This window comes from Neodiprion lecontei, chromosome 1 (genome assembly GCF_021901455.1).
Source record: "Neodiprion lecontei isolate iyNeoLeco1 chromosome 1, iyNeoLeco1.1, whole genome shotgun sequence".
Taxonomy (NCBI): domain Eukaryota; kingdom Metazoa; phylum Arthropoda; class Insecta; order Hymenoptera; family Diprionidae; genus Neodiprion; species Neodiprion lecontei.
In genome coordinates, this window is record NC_060260.1 from 3,587,480 (window position 1) to 3,607,333 (window position 19,854).

General features: G+C 49.2%; 1 protein-coding gene across 1 annotated transcript in view; it reads left to right on the forward strand.

Annotated features, from left to right (window-relative positions):
• Window positions 1–269: 269 nt before the first annotated feature.
• Window positions 270–19,854, forward strand: part of LOC107216758 (homeotic protein proboscipedia) — a 30,616-nt gene continuing 11,031 nt past the window's right edge. Inside the window, exon 1 of the mRNA XM_015654045.2 lies at window positions 270–1,694. Coding sequence (XP_015509531.1) covers window positions 1,151–1,694 — 544 coding nt within the window. The 5' untranslated portion in view covers window positions 270–1,150. The remainder of the gene's footprint in view (window positions 1,695–19,854) is intronic.

Below are 19,854 nucleotides of genomic sequence, written 5' to 3' on the forward strand. Positions count from 1 at the left end.
ATTTTGGATTGAAATGCGGTTAAACGAGTCACTATTCGATGACCATACGGTGTTCCTCGAGGTGAAGGTGTAGCTGGAGGACCAGCGGACCGCGTGGTCGAGCACGTGACGACACCCCCACCAAATTCCCGGCGTCCCGACGCCGCGCCAGCGCGTCCCGCCCACGCCGTGCGCCCGACGTCGCCGCCGCCCCAGCCGCCCTCGTGTACGACGACGACCTCTCCGGCGCACAGAGTCACTCGCTCGCACTCACGCCGACCGCACCGAAGACTCAAGCCGGTCCTCCGAGGACCTCCGAAGCCTCGCGCGAAGGCCTCTCACTACGCAGCCCACCAGCCCGCCTACGAAGAGAGGGTTGAGCTCTCCGGGCACCGCGGCCGCCCCGCCATTGGTCCGCCGGTTAGCTCACGTGACGTCCTCACGGACGATTGCGGAGTGCGGAGAGCGGCGAACGGAGTGCGGAGAGCGGAGAGCGGCGAGCGGAGAGCGGAGAGCGGAGAACGGCTTCGTAGGTTACCGAAGAAAAGAGACAGCAGTAACAACACCGACTCGTTACCAACAACATTCGTTGAGTGAAAAGGTACCAACCGCGGACTGGCTCACATCGCCGACCTCCATTCCGTGCGCGTTCCTAAGAGCGAGCCAGTCGGATTAGCAGGCTTGTGTCGCGGCTGTGTTTCCGTGTTACGAAATCCTACCGATTTCCTACTCGACCCAGTGACAGTGTTTATTTTATTCTCTTGTAGTTTTGAAAAACCATACACTTCTGTTTTTTTTTTTATTTTCCTTCAACATCTTCCGAAATTGGTTCTAATTCGTTTGGGTCAATACCTAGACGGCATCTCCGTCGGCGTTACAATCACACGTAAGAGGGCTAGTGAATAGGGATACACAGTGAGCGCGTGTCGCCGATCAGTTTGGTTGTCAAGTGATCTCAACATCTCAAATGTGATACCCGCTGATAGTACTTTCTCGACAATTTTCTCCCATTTCGTTAAAAAGATGCGCTACTCGGCGGTGAACGCCGTCGTTCGCGATCGGCAAGTTCTGATTAGGTATGTGATATGATTTGGGGCGAAAGCTGAGGCCCGAGCGTTTAGTGAAACAGTGAGTAAGACCAGTGTGTTTGCGGTGGTTCCGCGCTCCCTGCATGCGCGATAAGCAGGGACCCACCGTGCATCCTCAGGAGGCACACCGTCAGTCGCTGCACCATCAGCAGCAGGGCCTGCTTCAGGCCCACCTTCAGGGACTGACGGTCGACGACAAGGAGCTGGTAGCCGTGAAAACGCGGCCGTCAACCCCAGTCCTGGCGAACGACGGCTGCGGTGGTACCGCCGCCGGTGGAGGTGGTGGTTTCTGGTTGGCGTCGGTTGCGGCCGGGGCCGGGGCTGGCACCGGGCTGTCACCGCACGGGGCCCACCCGGCCATGGACCCAACCTGCGGCCCCGCCGAAACTGGCTTCATAAACAGCCAGCCGTCGATGGCGGAGTTCATGACCGCCCTGCCCCAACTCGCCGGCGATGGACCGCTGCAGCACTCGCCCGGAGCCGGGGGGCCTCTCAGTCCGGGGGCCCACCACCCTGGCTATCACGCGATGATGGACCCCCACGGTGTTCCCGATCCGTCCGGCGTCAACGTGCCCGAGTACCCGTGGATGAAGGAGAAGAAAACAACGAGGAAAAACAACCAGCAAGGTAAGACGGTCGCAGGATTATCCTCGCCGAGAGGCTTGCTGGCCCTGAAAGTGAGGGTACCTGTTTTCGATGATGAGTGGAAACAGTGGGAACCAGAGGACAAACGTGGCTGGATATTATATCGCGAATCACGGTGATCTGATGATAGGGTGCCACTAAGGAGAAACGAATACTCGGAGAGAAATCCTAATGATATAAAAATCGGTTTCATCGTGAAACAATTTTCGAGTTTTTACCGAGGGTCGGTCGACCGATTTCGGTCCTGTGCTGACGTGTTTGTATCTGCAGAAACACGTAAATAATTACCCCGTGTAAGCAGTCGGGTACCGGCAGGTCCTGGTAACCTGTAATCAACTTACGCGGAAGTCTCGATTTGGCGCCCTTGAAGAATTTGCCGTAACGATTGGATCTGCGACTGTCTGGAGGACGATTTAACCCCGGTATTAAATTCCAATTCTCTACCACGCACGCGGTACATTGCAATTTGCGTGTTGCTCAAGGGCAGCTGACGTAACTTTTCGACCAGTTGTTGTTCTTCGCTCGAAACGCAGGAAAATAAATCCAGCTGCACCTAGCCCAGCAATTATGTTCCAATTTCCCAATCTTTCTTAGCCCGGACCAGTAAACTTGAGTAAACTTTATTCTCGAACCATATGCGAGAATCTGCGACGGACTTCGAGACTCATGATCACCGTCTCATTTCTCTGAATCACCAACGCGCCGGAGTGGTTAACCACTAATCCTTCGTCCATCTTGACTTCTATTATTGGTACACGCTCTTTGACGGTATAACTTGGAATTTTGCTCGTTCCTCGGCTCAACATAACGGGGTGCCGAAGTACCGTCGGTTAATGACACTCGGAGATACTTATTTCCGACCATAGATCCTTACCACATCTGGATAGCATAACGCAGCAAAAGCCGCACGGTTTTCAACCATTCGCAAACATTTCCCACTAAATCACGGTGTATCATTACTTCTGCCATTCCGTATTCCTCTACTCAGGTATACCACCAGACGCACGGTTACTCCGAATTATCCACGCTGTGGTGGTCACCATATGACCGACCATGCGGAACCCTTTGACTTTGGTACATTTGTCACGGTGGTGACTGAAATGTGTATTTCGAAATGTAAAGGCTTCGGCATGTATTTTTCTCTGCAAGAATCTAATGTTCGTAGAACTCTGCAACGTGCTCGCAACGTGTAGTTCCCCACAAATTAAACCTCACAGGAAAAGAAGGTATTCTTGTATTAATTTTCTTGTACCAAGATAGTTGAGGATGACGATCAAATCTAGAAGCAGTGAATGTTGGGCACGGTTCTTTTCGTGTAGCAACATTACCGGCGATTAAAGTGAACACTGCGTCGAGGGGAATAACAATTTGCGAAAATAGTCGATTAATTATTCAACGAGGATACTTTGGGTGAATTTGAAAAACGCGTGGTAAATTCTAAATCGCAAGAGTCAAAGATCCGGGAGTACGGAGACAGGGAGTTTGATCGGGTCCCCGAGCACCCCTAAGGGACGTGGGTATCAGGGAGTCGTTTTCCGCTAACTTGTTGACTATTGTTGGCCCATCGAGAACCAATAAATCTGCGAAGCGGTCGAGGCCCGCGTCGGATGGAGGAGAGAGAGCGGAAAGGGCGAGACGCGCGGTGTTTCGCGTACAGGGCAGGCACATAAGCGTGCGGGCGTATAGCGTCGGGGCGCGAGCCGTCGCCGTCGCAGTTTTGGAAGGGGTTTTATGGCCCCGTCGAGGACGGGAAAGGGTCGCCGTTTAACGACGAGCGGTTTCGCGTTGCGGTGACAATTTAACGACAGACGATGCTTCCCGCGGGTTGCAGGGAAGATTAAGTATTTGGCAGGAAGGTTAACCGGGCGCCGGCCGGCGGTAACACGCGGAATCATCTGTAAATTGAGCGTCGCGTCGGGACGGCCATAACTCACCCGTGGGAGACCCACAGAAACGGGGAAAACTAGGAGGGACCGCCGCTCGGTGTGTCCTTATCACCGTCATTCGCTGACCGGCAGGACCCGCCGGCTTCGCGCAAGGGTCGCCGGACGGCGTCGCGACGCCTGGCCTTGCCCCCCCGCGTGATTTGCGGTCTATCCTAATATTTTCCCGGCTTATCGTCCAGCAATTGATCTATTAAACCGAGCAGACGCCTCTTAACGCGTGCCATTTGACCACCGAGTTGTCGTTTTTTAAGGGCCGTTATACTCCAAGGATGATCTCGTTTCTCCAACTCTGCGTGATATTATACGGGTTGTTTAGTTACAGTGTTTTCTTCATTGCACATTATGTGTACGAACAGCGGACAGTGATGGATTTCAAACGCCGTTATATTGCCGCGATAATGTATACCGTATACGCTGCGTCTCAAGTAGCTCGTAATGTTAGTGAAAAAAAAAAAATTCATTTTCATAGTTTTAATAACTCGTGTGGAATAGCGCGCGGTTTTTTTTTCAATTCTGTTTTATTTCCACTAAAGTTTCGCTACGGCATGGCACTGATAAACTGCTCTCGTAATAATTCAGTCTTGGATTTGAAATTACCGTTATGTACGTTTTTAATGCATTAGATTAAATTAACAGCGTCCTGTCGTTGATAAATACTCGTCGATTCCACGCTCTTGCACCCGGTTTGTGTGTCGGTATCAGGTGTGGTGATTTTTTGGCCTGCTGCCGGAAGGTGGTATTTCGAAATCTAGAAATCCGGCCATAATTGATAGTCTCACACTTGCGGTAGAAAAGGCTCATCGACTGTACGATCGGTGAATATCTTAGAGCCAGCAATTAGATAGCTGTAAATATGAGAAACGCAGGGAGTAATGGAAGTTTTATTCTTCTTTACTTCTAATTAACCGAACACATTGAGAAACGCCGCCAAGCCGCCTTGCCTCCATAGAATGATGCATTTTAAAAGTTTCTGTCTACTATCCCATTTGTCAAAACTTTATAATCTTTATAGATAACGGTAAAGCTTGCAGAAATTACACACCGCGGATTGTTCGCGAAATTGCAAGAAGAAAATTCAAGCGCGTTCGGTGCGGGGATAAGAATTATCCTCGTGGCGCATATTGTGAAATGTAAATTACTGTATAATATCCGCAATTTTAAATCCTGCATTTGCCCATTTTTCCAAATTGCAAATTGAATATGTAATTTGTGCCCACCTTGCGCGACAAAATTCAACGTGTCGTTTATGTCTTGTAAAAATTATACACACACGTTTCGGTAAGACCTCAAAACGATGTTCGAAAAATTAGCTCCGGGACTTAACGCGTAAAATTGTGACGCCATGAAACTTCTCGGCTAATTACGCACGTCCTTGACGTTGTCTGGTTGTTATTGCGGAGGTATCATACCGCGGCGATAATCTGTTACATCGCATCGTGTCCTCGTTCTCGATTGGGACCGACAATTTTTCAATACCCTCCCACGAGAAGACTTCCCAAAGTCGGCGGCTAATGGAGTATTTTGCATCGGGTAGTTTCGCAGGGTATCCAGTCTTTTTCTTAGGCCAAAATTCTTGAGTCTAAGTATGGAAGCGGACAGCAGCCGGAACAATGGCCGAAGACATAATATTCAAAGTCCGCGGGATGAAATACACGCGATGTTTTACCGGGTGAAAACTTCTCGATTAATTAATTATGTCCTCGGTGTTGTCTGCCTGCGAGGTATCAAATTCCAATCTGTTATATCGGGCCTTGTCCTCCTTGTCCTCGCGGCAGTCAGAAGACAGAGGTTTAGCGGATCTGAGCGACCGCATAGAACGGGCTAGGGGAGGGAACCCTGATTAGCCGAGTTATTTGCCAAGAGGCTTCGCAACTGATGTCTATACTTGACGGTAATTCTTGGCGTTAGTGACAAAAAGCTGATTCCTTGGGTGTTTTTGCGACGCCTTGTTCCGGGCGTCTCATCAGTCACCGCGTCAGCCGAGGCGTCGGCGTCGGCGTCGATCCAGCCGAGCCCTGGACTCCCTAAGACACCGATGTGTCAATTAATCCCCGCATCCCCAGGGATCAAGCCGGGCGAAGGCGGCCGCTGTCCTTCCTCGGCACCTCCTCCTCCCCGTCCGAATCGCAATTCGGTCCAGCGAGCACGAGGAGGATCTGTATCGAGGCCGCGTCGACGTATCCGATCTCGATTTCGGACGCCAATTTTTACGCTGTTTCAAAAATTTTCCCGAAGCGAACCGCGCGGTCGCCTGATTTCGACCGAGCTGATCGTCCTCGATAAGGGTGATCGAGAATTGCCGAGCACCTGTCTGCAGGAGATAGAGAATAAAAAAGGAACTGCGATCAGCTCGACTCGAATCCCGCAAGAGAGAGCGTCTAATTTGAAGATTCATCGCCGAGTAAATCCTTGGCAAATTAGAGATCGCTCTGCCGAGATCAAATTCTTTCTGCGGCTGCGGGAAAATATCCTGCGAATCTGCCGTCGACGTACCCGCAACCGTCTACTTCTCCCCGGCATTCGACCGCGAACCGAGTTTGCCACAGAGGAGAGAAGTGGAGAGGAGAGGACGGAGGACCGAGGGTCGGAGAAACCGGGCGACTATCTTGTTCCCCCGTTTCGCAAACGTCCGATAATTTAGGCAAGCCAAGCGACAGCGCGGCGGATCTCGGCCCAACCAACCAGGAACTTGATAGCTTGATTCTCTAACGTCGACCTACATAAACCTCCCTATCACCTCATCTCGAAATCCCCGCTAGGATGAACCTCGAAAGTTCTTCCACTCAAATTTGAATCCTCGAGTCGCTGAGTGACAAGGATCTCATTCGATTTTGACACAATTTTCCACCCCGGTTTGGCCGCAGTTTCACCTTGACGTATTTTTCTAGATGAAAATGCATCCGTCGTTTCGAGGCATTTTTCTGCTTTTCACGTCGATGCGGATCGAAAGAAAGCAACGACGTTACACGACCCGATCTTGAGCGAAGAAGCCTGCGGGCAAACCCTGAACGGCATCATGCAAATAGAGCGCGCGTTCCCTGCCGCGAAATAATAAACATGGAATAACAAATTGATAATCCGGTACCCCATAACCATACGCATATTTTCAACTAAATCTCTGGCTCGATGCTAAAAGAAGTTTCCTCGCCCGTTGTCGCGCCAAATGGGACGCTATAAAAGTGTAGGCTGCCCCTTTGCCGCCCGGTATTCACCCCCGTTCATTCCTATCTCTCTCTCAATCTCTCTCTATATTCTCTCAGAATCTGAATCAGAAAGGGAGCGAAAGCTTCTCATGAAGTTCTTTGAATGCAACGCGATACTTTGTTCTAGCCAATCGCGCGGCGATGATTGGTCGAAAAAATGTGGAACTTTCATTTTAACCCCACAGAGCATTTATGCAAGTTCGAAAAAATTCGAAAATATAAAGCCAAGGAACGGAAAGGGAGGAAAAGTCCTGGCAAGACGGGGCGCCGAACCACCCGCTGGTTTTCTCCTTGATGATAATAATTTTATGTAAATGTTTTCGGTGAACGGCCTAGCGTAAGCGGAAGATCAGCGAGTAGGAAGGAGTGCAGCTCAACGCCTCGCGCGACTCCGGATTTTTCACCCGCGTTTGGCACCGGATGATGCCTGTGCGTATAGCGACGAGGGGGAGCGTTCCTGTTTTTGGATGGGTTCCTATATCTGTTACTTTAGTCACTCGTAAAAGGGAAGTAGGTGTAAAAATTTGCAGGGAGTCTGCTGAGTAATAGCATATGCAGGGGGATTTCGCGGCTGCGATATAACTATATACAGGGTGGATCGTAACGGTTTGTTACTCGAGTAAACCGAACCTAAAATTCGGTGAACCAGAAGGAGAGTCAGGAGGCTAGAAAATCTCCGCCAGTTGTACGAACGCTGCGATATATCAATAAGTGTTTTTTCATCCCTCCGTTTCTGCCTAACCGTATATACGGTGTGATTTTCCGAGACGTAAAGTATTCGGTTTCTCAAGATTCGGGGTAAAAAGTTTATTCGGAGAATATAATCCTCCTCGCTGCAAATTTCATTGGATTTAATGCTCGCTCTTTTTACACGTGTTTCACCTCAAGCTCGGAGAACTCTCGGGTCTGAGTGATGATGATAGAATATTTAAAATCTCTAGTGTCACGTTCTCTCAATTACTGTAGTTAGATGTAACGTGATTTTCTACTTTCTCAGGGTTTCACCGGCTCGCTTACGACTCTCAGATCCTATCTGGGCGTCAGTAAAATATGTATTCTTCACCCAACGAACAAGGACAATTCTGTAGATTCAAGAAGAGGTATCATGCGGTCTCACGTTTCATTCGTTTATTCCACGTCGCGCATACACGACGGTATTTTATTGTCTCGGCATAAATTACTCATAATTTGCCCCCCCCTCCCCCTTCATTATACAACAATATACACGCTCTTGCGAAACTGTACAATTTCTCGTTCACGCGGGGAACGAGGCTGGTCGCCATTGTATAAGTAGCCAGACTACATCTATTTTTGAGGAGACAGCTAAGCTAATGGCCAACTTCCATTCAATTATTCTTTCCGAACTCAATACGGTTCCTGTCTTTTGAATGCCTGTATATCTGCTCGTCAAACATCACGTGGAAACCATCAATTGTACAATGTCGGGAGTCGCGTTAAGTGTACACGAAACATTTCACCGGCCTAATTGTGTGTCCAGTAAAAATACACGACGCGTTTTGATACTGGAGTGAAAATTTTTAAACGACTAGACATCGGAAAAAAATTACCCCAGTAACCTGTAATTCGAATGAAAATATTCATTCAACCACGATCCATATACGCCCTAAAACGAAGACAATTTTTCATCCCCGTAAAATTGCTAAAAAATTTCATATGATATTAATTTCCACTTTCATACGTGTTACGCTTGTTACTCACTTCGCAGATAATGATTCGCTGATAAATTTCCTCGCCATCACCCTCAACCGAACCTTGGTATCAATGTCTACATGTGTTGAGCATCTGAAAAAGGTACATCAAAACCAGACTTAACAGGAGGTAAAAATTATCCTGATTGTCACGTCTGCCATACTTTGGTTATTCCTTTCGTTTTCCGACTTTTCCGTTATCTGCGAGTAGTCTCGGTTGGTCTAAGTGTAATACAGACCAGAAGAAAAATCGAGAACAATATTTACCGTGATTCAGCAATGGGTGAATGTAAGTCGATGGTATAATGGGAGCGACTGCGCGTGTTTTTTGCGTTTGTTATTGTCAATTCGGTATCAGCGCATCTCCTGGAAAAAGAGAAACGAAAATAAATCGTTGCAATTGGTAATCGGCGATCTTCCGGCGTTCCTCGTACTTCGTTTCTAGGCCAGATTTTCAACTCGTTGAAGTTAATTCGCGGGATCGGAAGAAACTCCGAATGACCCAGCTAATGAATTGCCGGACTGGGACTGTTTATAAACCGTTTAACCGTTGGCAGGATCGTGTTTCGAGGTGGTCGCTTGCGCGGCTCGAACTTGCGGAGGTGGACGGCAATGTTTATGGCCTAGCGAAGAAAGGAGACCAAGGAGAAACGGAGAGGAGAAGAGTGGGCAGGAGAGGGTTGGCCGAGGGAGGCAGTGATGGATGGAGTTGGACAGGTCGCGGAACTCTGCACCCTCGCGGACCAGACCTACAATTATATATTATTTATGAATATTATTAACATAAATCAGGCGATCGGAAAAGTCGATCCACGCTTCTCATTCGGCGAGATTTCGTCGCACGATCGTACCATCGTAATCTCATCGCTGGGGAGAACAATCAAACCCGGAATACTAAAGTAATAAAGAAATTCTTTACGGCAACGCTTCTCTAAAAGGGCGATTCTATCTCCCGCACGCTGCAATGTTGGAGGTAACACGCGTGTAAACCTGTTTACAATAACGAGCTCAACGCCTAGCTTGTGTTACAGGATTACCGAGCCGCTGGTGACTCTGCAAGATCATTTCACAGTCGCTGTCGGGGGGGAATCGGTTGTTGGTAAAGCGGCGAGAGCGCGAGATTGGAGGGACTACCAGAGTGTTGATTGCGGTCTTTGATAGTGGCTCAGATTCTCCTCTTCTTGCAACCTGTTCCGCGTACCGATCATCGCCGATTTTTATTTTCATTTTAAATCCAGAGGATAGCCGAAGTTCGCACAACGAGCCCGCATCACGGCGATGATGAATTCACCCGGAATACCGGGTGACTGGGCATTTCGCCGTAAAAAAAAACGATTCGCCAAAACGCAGAACGTACGTACGTACGTACAGCGCAAGCTGATAAATTCTCCACAGAACGTATAATCACTGCAAGTAATATGTGTGTATAATACGACGCGTTTGTTTTTTCGCGGAGCTAAAGCCACGGTTTTTCTCGCGTGTATTCGTAAATCTCTTGACTTCAGCGACCGGCTAGTCGTATCGCCGTATTCTTTTTGCCCGAGTCCTGCAGCACCGGCCCCGCCAACTCTCCCCTTTTATATTAAAAATGAACTGTCGCTTCCACTGACGACGTCGACGGGTATTTGACTGTACTACCGCTTTTATTTGATAAATCGCAGAACGACCTCCTCTTTTGGTCATCTGAATTTCTAATGCATTATTTTCCCCAGGTCGTACCATCCGCCCGGCAACGTCGAACGTCGAGGGTGAGGGTGAGGGTGCAGGCTTCCCGGAACGGGGGTGGGGCTTTCTGCCTCTCTTTCTCCTCCCCCTCCCCCTCCCCCGCCCCCGTTTCTCTTATCTCCCTCTCTCTCTCTATCTCTCTCTCTCTTTCTCTCTCTGTCTCTCTCGCTCTTATTTTCTACCGTCCTCTTCACCGCCGAGTTGCGGCTCCTTCAACCTCAGGCTCATCTCCATAATTTGTCATTATGATATTATTACGCCGAGACGATGTTTGCTTCCTTGATGTCGTTGTCGTATGAGCCACTCAAGTTGTTAATATTAATAGCGAACGCGTCTACAGGAGTGAGTATTTATTATGTCTATCAGAAAACACTGCATGCAGCAGGGCAGCGGCCACTGCCTGATTCTGCTCCCCCCTTCCTTATCTACGTACTCGTCAACGCAATTAATGGAATAATTAACCAATTAACCGTCCAGCATTCTCGACTCAATTTTCATTCCCTCCTGCCGCCGCGGCCATGCTTTGAATACAACAAAACCTGTTGTCTACCGTATACAACCTGACCATGGAGATTATAGTCTGCAACTAAAGGGCATTATTCGTCCGAGATGCAGCAACCGCAGCAGCCGAGGCACAGACCGATATTTCATCAACGCCAACTGTTTAAGCTTTGTAACACCCGAAGACGCCAGTCATTCCGTATCAAAGTGTGCCGCGCGTCACGTTCTTTCCGATCCAATATAAGGCGTTTTCCGCGCTGCATTGCATATTCACTCGCATCTTTTGTGAATCGATTTTTTCTTCAGTCATATTTCCGTTTGCTTCGCACTCGTCGCTGAGGGTTTACTTGCGCAATTAACAGAGGGAATTATCAGCGCTGCGAAAAATCACCGCATTGTCGGAATCCTTTAAAGTCGCGGTACGTATCTACCTTAGAAAACCGGAGGGTTGCGGACTTCATAGCAAAACATGAATGCCTCGTAATTGGTTCAAAAAAGGAATGACTTAGTCACTTTGAGCAATGTATCAAAACCAGTTATTTCAAAAGCGAAAGAAAATAGTTTTCTACTCTCTGGTCTTGAATTTTTGTTCTATTTTCAGTCGTTTACTGAAGTAGAATCTGAAATAGCGCCGTAGGTCTCCGTTTTTTGAACCTCGCAAGTGAGAATTGTGGACTGAAAAATAGAAAGGGTGAATATCGACTGATTAAAGTCAACCGTCACCCTCGCAACGACTTAAAGAATTTACCGAGTCCAGTAGCCCGGCATCCACATCCGGTCTTCACCAAGCATTTCACTTTTAAGGGACATTAGGTAGGGGTAATCCCCGCTAGCCTACTGCGGCATTCGCACCCTCCTTCCTCTTTCCTCCTTCCTCCGGTGATTCCCGGATCTTCTTTCTCCTTGGGGTCCCTCGTTCCCTCATCCTCGAATAAGGACTCGGTGGGGTTGTCCTGGGGGTAATTAGCCGGGAGCCAAGACCGTCTCGCGTTGAAAGATTTCCTGCCGGCAAACCGTGCATACGGTGAGCTCGAGCTCGAGGAGTTGTAGAGGCAGAGACTCGTTGAGGCTCTGTTTAGAAAATGTCAGGCCGCCAATAAAAAGTCATGCAACATCAAACAGCAGCTGAGGAGAGACGGAACGAGAGGGACGAACGCCGAGGATGGGGTCGTGGCTGCAACGAGTGCGAGAAGGAAGTGACGTCGAGAGGGGGGTGGATTTCACAGCTTCATTATCAAGCCGTGCAATTACCTTTCTGTCGGGACGAAAGACGCCACCTCATGCCGGAGCCGAGTCCGATGACTCCGCTGCCCCATGTGACACTTTCAAAAAAGGTTACCTTCTTCCCGAAGGACGCATTAAGCCGGCCTATAATCGTACTTTCAGACAGTCTATGAAGTATGTGTCTGCAGTCTGACAACGCGACGTGAGGCGTACATGTATCGGTGGAAGTACTCTGTCAAAAACTGGAACACTTGGTGTGCGTTGCAATTTGCAGATGATCCTTTGAGGAAACCAAGCAACGCTTGCAAATACCGAAGACTGAAACCGTGCGCTGGAAGGTGGAACTACCAGATACTAGAAGCCGTCTCGATCTCAGGGTGCGGAGCAAAATCCGCGGCATGGTAGTGGAAGGGGGATCGGCGTGACTCGGAGATCTGTACCGTCGGATACACGGACACCCGGGTCACTGTGCACGCTGGCCGACCCACGGCTGGACGGCTGACTGCCTTTCTGATTGATGACCGCTACCGGACTCCATGCCGCCATGCCATGCCATGCCATGCAAAGCGCCCATTCCCCCGAGTCCCGAGTCCTGAGTCCAGCTCCGGGCCGCCTGGGTTCGTTCGACCGTTCGTTGAACACAGCCGATTCATTCCAGACTTCGCACCTACACCCCAATCCCTTCAGCACGATTCAAATAACACCTTGTTTTCATGCGGGCCCATAAAAATTAATTATTGCTCCCGGATGATCAACGTTCCAAACTGTGGCTGCAGGAGGCGGCGTGATTGTAAGACTACAAACGATTTTTCAGTCTCTCCGTATCCTTCTACGAGTCTATTCCACGGGACAGGATCTTGTGCCTGTGAAACTGATGAGGATAGTGCGAAAGGAGTCGTAATGCTTATCGATTCGTGGTGCACGGGCTGAGTTATCGGATGGGCTCGATAACTGGGAGATAACCGGAAGACGGGATTGGAACAAGCCGCTGGTGTTAGGCGATGATGAAGGGCGATGCCGAGTGATGAAAAGTGACTTGGCAAAAGCGACCCCTGCCCAGGACCCCCGCTAGGACGAACCTGGCTCCCGGGATCTTCGCTCCCCGTTTCCCTACCACAGCACAGAAGCGATATTCTCCCCGCAGTTGTAACACCGGCGGTCCCTTGAAGTTCTTTCGCTCTTCGATCATGCATGTTCCCGGACGAACCTTCGATTTTCGGAGCTTAAAAAAAAACCGGTCCTAGATAGTTTTATACCCTACCATTTCACCAACTTATTTGTCTTTCAGCGTATAAGCTTGGCACTCCAGACACTCAAGGTGAAGCCAGTCGTCGTCATACTCACAATCGGACCAGCGACGTTGTTTATCGAAGAAGTTTGAATTTTAAAGAGGATATTTTACGACCAGCCATTGGTCGGAGCAAGGCGAAGTACAGCCAGCTCGATATCCGATCCGACAAGTCCGACCCATTCGTAGAATTCGGGCGGTAAGTTTCTTTCTTGAAGAATATCGTATTGGGAGAAATTTGACGACGAAATGAATGAAAGGAAGCGGCGTCTTTTCAAACGGCCGGATTAATCCACATCCGAATAAGACAGAAGGACCTGGTTTTACCGCGGCTACTTAACCCTCGCTTAGGGGCAGATTTCCACGTGGACGACCCGGAGGACGCAGGGCGGCGTAAGCGAAGAAGCGGTTACAAGGGCGCCGCGAGGTTCCCGGCCGTTCCGGTGCTGCTCCCTTTCATTGGGGGCAATATTTCTTTCCGCGAGTCCCCCAAGTCTTTATCTAACAAGGAGCAAATCATTTCCCTATTATTTGCTCGCTATAAACCTCTCTCGTTCTCGCTCTCGCTCTCCACCTCCGTTTCCTTTCCTTCTCCGATCTCTGCCGCATATTCAAACTCTAACTCACTACAATATTTTTCTGGAGATAGTCCAAACCGCTCTCCAGTTCCTCTTACCCCCTCGAGTTATGAAGCGACCGCTTTTCAACCATTCGGGAAACGATCTTTTAGTATTTACATCTATCTGGAACTCGTATTTCACCACTGAGGTTCGTATTAAAATATGATCAACTGCGCCTACCGAGTTCACCGCCGTTTATATGTATACGTTATACATGCACACCTTAACGATCGCTCTTAACATTGGTCAAGATTCACGCGGTGACATCATTCTCGATTTAATTTTTCTGTAGCATCAGCATTCGCAGAATAAAATGAACGGTACATAAAGCATTAAGTATTGCTCCTCGTTAATCAAGAGGTCAAGTGAAGAATTTCGAGACGAAAAAACGACGAGATACCTGCAGTCAAGACGAAGTCACGTCGGGGGCGATTCCATCGCAATTAGGCATTCGCGAGTCGAGTCCGGGTGCATGGAGTAGGTACATTACGCTTGTACGCGAACAAACGGACTCGGCAGGGACTCGAGAGAGGCAGACAGGGGTAGGTGGTCAGTTTAAACAATTATCACGAGGGTTGGGAAGCATGCATTGAGTCGACAGGGGTGATAAGTAATGGCGGCCACGTTCCCCGGCGGGAAGCGTGAAGCGAGAGTGAGACCGAGAGAGAAAGAAAGAGAGAGAGAGACAGAGAGAGAGTTCCTGGTGGTCAAGAACCGCTTGGATTTACTCTCTCCGGGTTTCGAAACAGCGCCTGGGGATCTGCCCGGCGCTTATTGTAGGGTCTGATTTTTACACCCTGGGTAATTAAACTCGACCGAGGACGATTAACGCCCGAAATCCAGAAAGCAATATGCAGCGCAACAACGCCACTCGAATTTCTGGTCAAGCTGAGGACGCTGTTCGATAAAGAAGTCGGGAAGTAATTTTTGCCGGATTGATCCGGGCGCCGTGTCCGGCTTCGGGATCGAGGGTACGCTACGGGGGGCAGATGGCTCTCGTAAATCCGGTGCAGTACGACGCGATGAGAGTCGGAAGAGGGTCAGCGTGTGTTCTTTATAGCATTGTTAACAACTAATGTATGCGGCTTCGGTAGGCCTTCGCGATCCCTCCCACATTTAACATTCTTTAACATTATTGTACACATGGCGCCCCCCCCCCCCCCCCCGACCTAACCACCCAGTTTTCCTCACCTAGAATCTTTTGGCTCCCGCACGTGGACTCACAGCTACACGTAGCATACATTACGAGGGGCATCTCTTCCCTCGGTGGTTGGAAAAAGATTCCTTGTCTCGTTCTCTCTCTCTCTCTCTCTCTCTCTCTCTCTCTCGCTCACTCTTTTTTTATCTGTTTTACCTTCCTCTTCCTCCGTTCCTTCTACCCGTTTTATTCCCGGGACCCGCACGGAACCCCTTTTCTTTTTCGCATTACGCTCCCAAGCGCTGCTTAAAACCGTTTGTATTTTAATACCGGCCGGGTATTAAATTAGCCCCAAGGATTTTTTTAAGCCCTTCGTTTGGGCGCAAATTTTTACCCGAGTTTGGTAAATTTTACTCTAGTCTGATTTTCAACAGCTTTTCGCGGTTTTTTTGTTCTTTTTTTTTGTCATCGCTCCGTTCAATTTTCCTTATTCTAGCAATAAGTGTCGGGTGAGTATGTGTTTTTACACGTACGTATTGTATCAGCGACACGCGGACTGCAGCCACCTTTACGCAATCCCATTTTACTCGTGCGTTTAGCATCCGTTTATTCTTCGCCAGCTGTCAAGTCTAACACCACAAAGAATCATTAGTCATTTCTGCTAATAGATCTCCTATCAAGATAGTGCCTACGTATTAATTAACGTCCAGCTTCTCAAGTTAAATATAATTACTACATACCTACCCATTCGGAACCGAGTTGAAGAGAAAAGAAGGGAGATAGAAGGAGAAAGAGAAGAAAACAGTGAGCGGCTATTCCGTGCTCTGTATAGTTACACGGAAGAATTGTGTGATGTTGAACTCTCGGGAGGTTGAGAAACTGGATGAACAAAGATGAAGCGAACCATGTTTTATCATCGTGTCGGTAACCCAGGACGTAAAGTTGATAATACGTGTAATTTTATTCACCATCTTCATCCGTTGCGAGCGATTATTGGCGGCGAGCATCAAGGCCTTCTCAACGCGGCGTATAACGTGGATTGCAAATATATTCCGTGCAACACTTAATTTCTCTACAGCAATAACTCAACGTTCCGGGGATTTATGGAACATGCAAGTGCATTACTTAGTACGCGTACGTGGTACGTGCACCGATTAATTAACCGCGAGCCGGCATCGAAGCTAATTACTTGTGGAATGATTACAAATCTCTGCGCACGACCGCGAAAGCAAACACGTGACCGGTGAAAAATGATCGAAAAGACACGAACCATTTTATTCATTCATTTTCTGTACATTTCTATTCTCTCATTTCGCTCAATTTTAAATTCTCTCATTTTTTTATTAACTACCATCACGGGTGGAACGAACTCAACCGCGCGCACGAATATATATATTCATCCATCCTCGTAGTACAGTTCCTCAATGATTTACGGCCCTTCACATTTTATTACCTCCCCATCACGTATGTATATCGCATACGCGTACCTGTGTTTGCACAAATGCAAGTTACGTGTATCTGCCTACGTACGTACGGCTAAATGCATGCGATCCGTAGGTAGAACACTGCGGTAGGATACAGCACAGCTACGGTATTACCGACGGTAATGACGTCTGCTTTTTCTGGTTGGTTGAGGTGTTTTCGCAAGATTAACCCTGATGCCAGTAAATTATACGTTTGTACCGTACACGTGTGTACCGTGTATAGGAAATAGCAGTGCCAACCTGGTATAAGGTACACTGTGATACAAGCGGTCGACTAATATCCGTTTTTCGTACCATCTTCATTTTCTAAGCCTCGCAGGGCCGCGAAACAGGCGGATACGATACGAACTCAAATAATTGTTATTTATCGGGGGGATGCGAAAATAGTGGAGAAAACGGGATGAGAAAAAATAATAATATACGTGGAGAACAAATAAATAAGAAATGAAAAATAAAAAAGTCCAAGGCAAACTTTTAGCAAGTGTACGAAGAGATACGAGATTTAGGCCGTCGCTGAGGGCTTACTTTATGCCGCTCGGTTTTCTAGTTACTTGCGGAAAGCTGTGCAGAGGATTTAAAATTTGTAAAGATTAAAATAAACTTTTTATCCCGTGGCTTGCGGGCTCGGTGTCTTCTCCGGGGCATGGGACACGGGGAGCGAGGCGGATGGTAGGGGGAGAGGGGGGGTGGAAAAAAGTGCCAGGGGGGGGAAGAAAAAGCGGCGATGCGGTGTGGTGGGAGGGGTGGAACGGTCGCGATACCCTGTAGCAATGGAACGCAAAGTCCAACTCGCGAGAACTCCGGCGTGGCGCAAGCTCGGCGAGGAGAAGAGGAAGCGAGAACGTTGATCCCGCCGCGAATCAGAAAGAGAAAGAGAGACGGAGAGAGATAAAGGAGCGGAGAGAGGGTCCCGAACGCAAATTATCAAGAAATTAGTTTGGAGTTCTTCTTTCTCGGTGTAGGCGCGGATGTGTCCTCCGTCTCGGGAGAGAGAAGCCGGCTTCGTCCTTCTTTCGAGAAGAGGAGATTCGAGCCGTTCCCTGCAAACGCGGATAAAGTTGGGCTTCTGCCTGGCTAAGGGATGACGGAAGGGGTGGGGAGAGGATACGGGGTGCGACAAAGACGGCTCCCTGAGGACGCCAGGCATCTCGCCGTTATACGGCAGATTGATTTCGCGCGAGCTCCTCTGATAATAGGACAGAGTTCCAGGACCCCCGGCTCCCAGGCTCTCCGGCCGCCCTTCGCGCTAATGTGATTAAAATAATCCAAAGAGAAAAGTTGCGCCGGTGCCGCGCGACATCGTAGCCTACCCCTAAAAATACACCCGTTAGGTCTTTCAACCCTGCACTTTATTCAGATAACAATGCCCCCTGCGATTTTAGCTACATTTTCCAACCGATAACGCGCGGCGTAGAATCCGCGGTTCCCGACATTTATTTTTCTCATGCTGTGAAAACTCTCCAGAGTCACAAGGTGACCCTTTGGCTTGCCAATTCATACCCCCGCAAGATTTCATCTCCAACTCCCCTCACGTGTGGCCGGTTAATCCGACGCATAAGCAATCTCGAGTAGTAAAGAGGAGCGGGTTTTTGGAGGTCGGCCATGCTTTTCTTGGCTCGGAAATTAGACAGTCACCTTCAGCTCAGCGAGCCCAGACCTGTAATCCCGAGTGGCACGGTCTGTACGCTCCTCCGTGGCGTGCCTCGATTTAATCGCTCCCTCGTGAATATCTTGGTCCGTGTTGTGTGCACAGTGCACGCGAGCCGGATCGACGAAGCATGCCGCGGTGATCTGTGTGTGAATCGGCCGTGGTGTGCACGGAGCATCGCACGAAACCTGCAGGGACTAGAGGCAGATATACCCGTAGGTACCAAAGTACGTATAATACCGGAATCGGCACGCACACCGTTGGACTCGGAAAGTGCAGCCCGTTCCCCGAGGAACCTGAGGAACGCAAGGCGAAACGCTGCACAAGTCGGATGGGAACGCAGGGCTTGGAGCTCACTCGCCCCACCCCGATGATTGCCGGTTGCATCGGCACGCCTCTGCAGACTCGTCCATGTGCTCGGCGCTCTTCGCTCGCCATATCCAGACGCGTACCCTGTGCACCTATATCCAATTTTCTAGACCCCGCATGTCCGCCGCTCTGGCTGGCCACCATAATCACAGGTTAGCGGGCCCTGCGCCGTTACTGCAACGGTGGTCGGACCGCAGTCCAAGCATGGCTGCCACCATCCACGAGTCAGGCAGGCAAGACCGCGGTCAGCACGTACAACCTGTGCCAGAGTGAGTAGTGGTACCTACTCGGTTGGACGCGGAGGTTTTTATTTTTTCGTCTCTCCTTGGGGCTTTTTTTTCCACCGACAATACCGCCATCCGGTCGAGCGAGCCTTCCTCGAGCTTGCACTGTTATTATCCGCCGCGGCGAAATAGCTATGTAAAACGTTATGCTAATGTACATCAGCTCTCATCGGTACTTGACAAGATATGCGAGTTGTGAAAAATAAAGGCGAGTTTCCGAGGGGTTCGCCACCCCCTTATTCCTACGTTCGACTTACTTCAAGTGGGAGTATAATGATACGGTACGTCGTACGTCCCCGAGGTAGAGAAGCGGAGAGAAGAGAGAGCCAGCTTTTTGCATAAAATCGATGCAGGATTATGGTTTGACTGCTGCAGGGGGGCAGGGATGATACGCAGGAAGCCAAAACCTCGCCGAGGGGTCGCGTCGAGATCGGGTCTAGTCTCTTGCCGAAGAAGAAGTCGACGGGTTTGCCGGCTTTTCAACTCTCCCTAAGGCGTAACTCGTATCCCACTATGCGGTATGGAGATTGGTTCTACCCGATACCGCACATTCTGAACACCCAATATTCACGGGTCTACTTGCAGTTTAGATGCGGTTCGGTCCATAGATTGACTTTCCACAATGCCGAGGACGCTCTGCAGACATCGAGTCATTCTGCAACCTAGTTTCACCCCGCAAAACATCTTGGTCCGATCAATTTACTCGTTCTCGAAAAAAGCAGGAAGCTTTTTTGGCGCCTTTTTTTTCAATCTACCTCCGGAAAGGTATATGGGTAACTATCGATGCGAGGGTATATAGCAAAAAATGTTTTCGGTTGGGAAGAGGGACGGCAGAGAGAGAGAGAGAAAGTAACGCCAATATGGCGAGACCAGGGGCATCGAGGTGTGGAATATTTTGGAGCAGTGGCCACTACTGGTCAGCCGGCGAGTTCTTGTTTTGCTCTGTTAATTGATTATAGGTCGACCCCACGCCGAACCTCGAACCCCGAACTTCGCATCGTCC